The sequence below is a fragment of the Carlito syrichta genome, unplaced genomic scaffold, assembly GCF_000164805.1.
Source record: "Carlito syrichta isolate Samal-C Ts95f unplaced genomic scaffold, Tarsius_syrichta-2.0.1 Scaffold298016, whole genome shotgun sequence".
Taxonomy (NCBI): Eukaryota; Metazoa; Chordata; class Mammalia; order Primates; family Tarsiidae; genus Carlito; species Carlito syrichta.
The window spans coordinates 25206-28592 of record NW_007242112.1 but is presented as its reverse complement, the minus strand read 5'-3'; the positions used below and the strand labels follow the sequence as shown (position 1 = coordinate 28592).

Below are 3387 nucleotides of genomic sequence, written 5' to 3'. Positions count from 1 at the left end.
AAAAAACTTTTTTTATTGTAAGGGGAAAAGAAAGGCATGCAGAGTAAGCATATTAAAATTGATCTTTGCTTTTAATAGTACAAACGTGTTTGCAAGCAATTAAGTTTATCTTGCCGAAAGAAATTGTGGTTCAGATGCTTGTCAAGTGGTACAATGTCCACAGTGCTCCAGGAGGACCCAGTTATATCACTCAGAGTGGAATTTATTTGTGACTTGTCTCATGAACACGATGGGTTATGACACTGACTGCTTAGCATGGACCCAAAATGTAAGTAAATACATTGTTCTCTTCACATAATGGTTGCATAATTGGTAATATAACATTCAGAGTACCTAACAATACCTAATTTAAGAATAGACATAACTTATTCAAAATAATAGAATAATACTAAGGTTTATTGTATCTATATATTGTAAATAAGTCTCATTTAATAATAACATTTTACTTGTAATTACAATGATCGAGTCTTTATAATGTGTTAAAACACATGCTATTGTTTTTCATTTCATTTTTTTTTAATGACTGCAAGTTGTTTGTAATAGTCTTGGTTTTATTGATAAAGAAACTGAATCACAGAGAGATGTCTTCTGACTCTTGGCATACCATTCTTTTCTGAAGATGAAATTGTTTTTTTACACATGAATTGCTTGTTATGTGAAGAGGAAAGTTTCACTTGAGGGGTATTTCAAATGTATTAGCTTAAGTGTGTACTCTGCTATTGCTGTAAAGCCTTATTTCTTACCACCTTCCCCCAGAAATATTCTTATAGGCCCTTATTAGATTATTTACAAAGTCAACAGGGTAGTGCTTTCAGTGTTGGTGATTCTCTTTTAGCTGTGGACATCACTCCCAGGACCTTGCCTGGGTCACTCTGAAGAAGTCACTCTAGATTACATTTATCTTTGTTCAGGTAAGTCAGCTATCCTGTCTGTATATTTTAACCTTGTACTAGCAAGTCTTTTTTATATTATGAAAGAAAAATTTGAAAAATGGATGAATTATGAAGAAAATAATTATCACTACCTTTTTAATATTGCCTTCTAAATAAAAGTATCAATGAAAATTTCTCATATCATTAACTGTTTTTTAAATTTATTTATTTATTTATTTATTTATTTATTTTGAGTTGAAGTCTCACTCTGTCGCCCAGACTGGAGTGCAGTGGCATGCTCACGGCCACTACAGCTTCAACCTGCTGGGCTCTGGCGATCCTTCCGCCTCAGCCTTCCAAGTAGCTGGAACTACAGGCGTGTGCTACCACACCCGGCTAACTTTTTGATTTATTGTAGAGATGAGGTCTCGCCAGTTGCCCAGGTGGGTCTCGAACCCGCGGGCTCAGGCAATCTACTCACCTCAGCCTCCTAAGCGCAGAATTACAGGCTGAGCCACCGAGCCCGGCTTGGTTCAGTTAATTCTTTTTTATTTTCATTTTTTGATTTATTATAGAGATGAGGTCTCACAAAGTCGCCCAGGCGGGTCTCGAACCCACGGGCTCAGGCAATCCACTCACTTCAGTCTTCCAAAGCACGGGATTACAGGCTGAGTCACCAAGCCTTGCTTCATTAACTGTTTTTAAAAACCCATTATTTTATGGTTTAATCATAATTAATCATTAGCTAATAATTATGCATTGTTGAATTTGGTTTTATTATGAATAATTTGGAAATATTCTTTTCACACAAATCTTTAACTACATCTCTAGTCATTTCTCAAGAATTGCATCTTGAAAAGAGGTATTACTGGGTCAAGTAATGTTTGGAAAAGGTTTCCAATTGACATTCTTACCAGTATCACTTAAAATTTCCGTTTCACCACATGATTACTGTGGTCTGGTGAACTTTTACCAACTTTGGGAGAAATTTAAAGTATCTTATTTCTATATGAGTAAATGGGAATGGTGTTTTCAAATTCTCATTGGTCGTTTATTGTTTGTATTTTTAAAATTTGCACTTCATGTCCTTTGCCTGTGTTGCGTCTCTTCTGATAGTCAGGTCAGGTCATGCTAGTCATGTCTGTTTTGCATCCTCCAGTGGCTTCCCATCTCACTCAGAGTAAAAGCCTTAGGCCTACAAGATACTGTGTGACTCAACCCTCTTTTACCTTTCTGGTCTTATTTCTTTCAAGGCATTACACGTGTTTTCTCAGCCTCGTTGACCTCTAGTCTATTTCTTGAGTACTCAAGCATGTTTCTGTCTCAGGATGTTGCATTTGCAGTTACCTCTGGAGAATGCTTAGGTCTTTATTCAAGTATTACCTCAGTGCCGCCTGCCCTGTCTATTCTATATAGAATTATGCCCCCCATACTTTTTGTTATATTTAACTGCTTTACTTTTCTCTTAGCATCCAGTTGAATATAACATAATATATATATTTTACTTTTTAATTTTGTTTGTCTCTCCTCCTCCCACTGGAATGTAAAGTCTGAGAGCAGGGATTTTTGTTTAATTTTGTTGAGTACTGTCTCTCTCTAGGACCTGCAGTAGTACCTGGCAAAGATGAACATTTCTTGAATGACTGAGATTATTTTTCAGAGTTTTTGTCTGTTGTAGGCTATGAAATAATTGCCCTTTGCAGTTTCCTTGAGAAAAAAATCTTACTGAGAAAATAGGGTCATTTTTTTTTCTTATTCCAAACAATTGCATTAAAGCTATCTTATCCTCAGTTTTTCCATCCCTTATTACATATGAAAAGATTAAGCCTTATAGAAACTGAGAATTTCTTCATGATGAAAAAGCACTTTTGCTTTTTGTAGTTTTTTGTGTGTAATTGTCTTGTGGAACTTGTTGACAAATGTTGATTGTTGTGCTGAATAGTCTCTGACAGAGAACCATTGCCCTCTCACATTTCCATGCTGTAGGGGGGAGTATTGAGCACCTGCCCTTTTTGTTTTGTGAAGAAGGACATGACTGGGAGGCCCAGGCAGAAGGATCACGAACTCGGGAGCTTGAGGCCAACCAGGACTACATAGCAAGACCTAGTCTTTGCAAAAAATTACCTGGACTTGGTGGCACATGCCTGTAGTCCCAGCCACTTGGGAAGCTGAGGAGGAAGGATTGCCTTAACTCTTGAGATCAAGGCTTCAGTGGCTGTGACCATGCTACTGCACTGCAGCCCGAGTGACAGAGGGAGACCTTGACTTTGGGGGGGGGAAAAGGACATGGTTCTTTTACTTACTGCATGGCAGCTCTAAAGGAAGGAATAGGGAAATTAGTTCTTGAGACCTAGTTGCATTTCCATTTATTTATAGGACTGCATAGTTAAAACCTTGCTACCTTTTGTCCTCGCGATCAAAACTTAGGGTGAAATGGTTCTCATTGGCAAATAGTTTTCATTTTGCTTTGTTGAGATTCATCTTCTTTTTGCTTTGCTTTTTTTTTTTTTTTTTT

General features: G+C 37.2%; 1 protein-coding gene across 1 annotated transcript in view; it reads left to right on the top strand.

The window, feature by feature from the left end:
* Window positions 1–229: 229 nt before the first annotated feature.
* Window positions 230–3387, top strand: part of LOC103256933 (anaphase-promoting complex subunit 1) — a gene marked incomplete at its 3' end in the record, with an annotated part of 24274 nt that continues 21116 nt past the window's right edge. The window contains exon 1 of the mRNA XM_021710721.1: window positions 230–268. Within this exon, the coding sequence (XP_021566396.1) occupies window positions 230–268 (39 nt within the window). The remainder of the gene's footprint in view (window positions 269–3387) is intronic.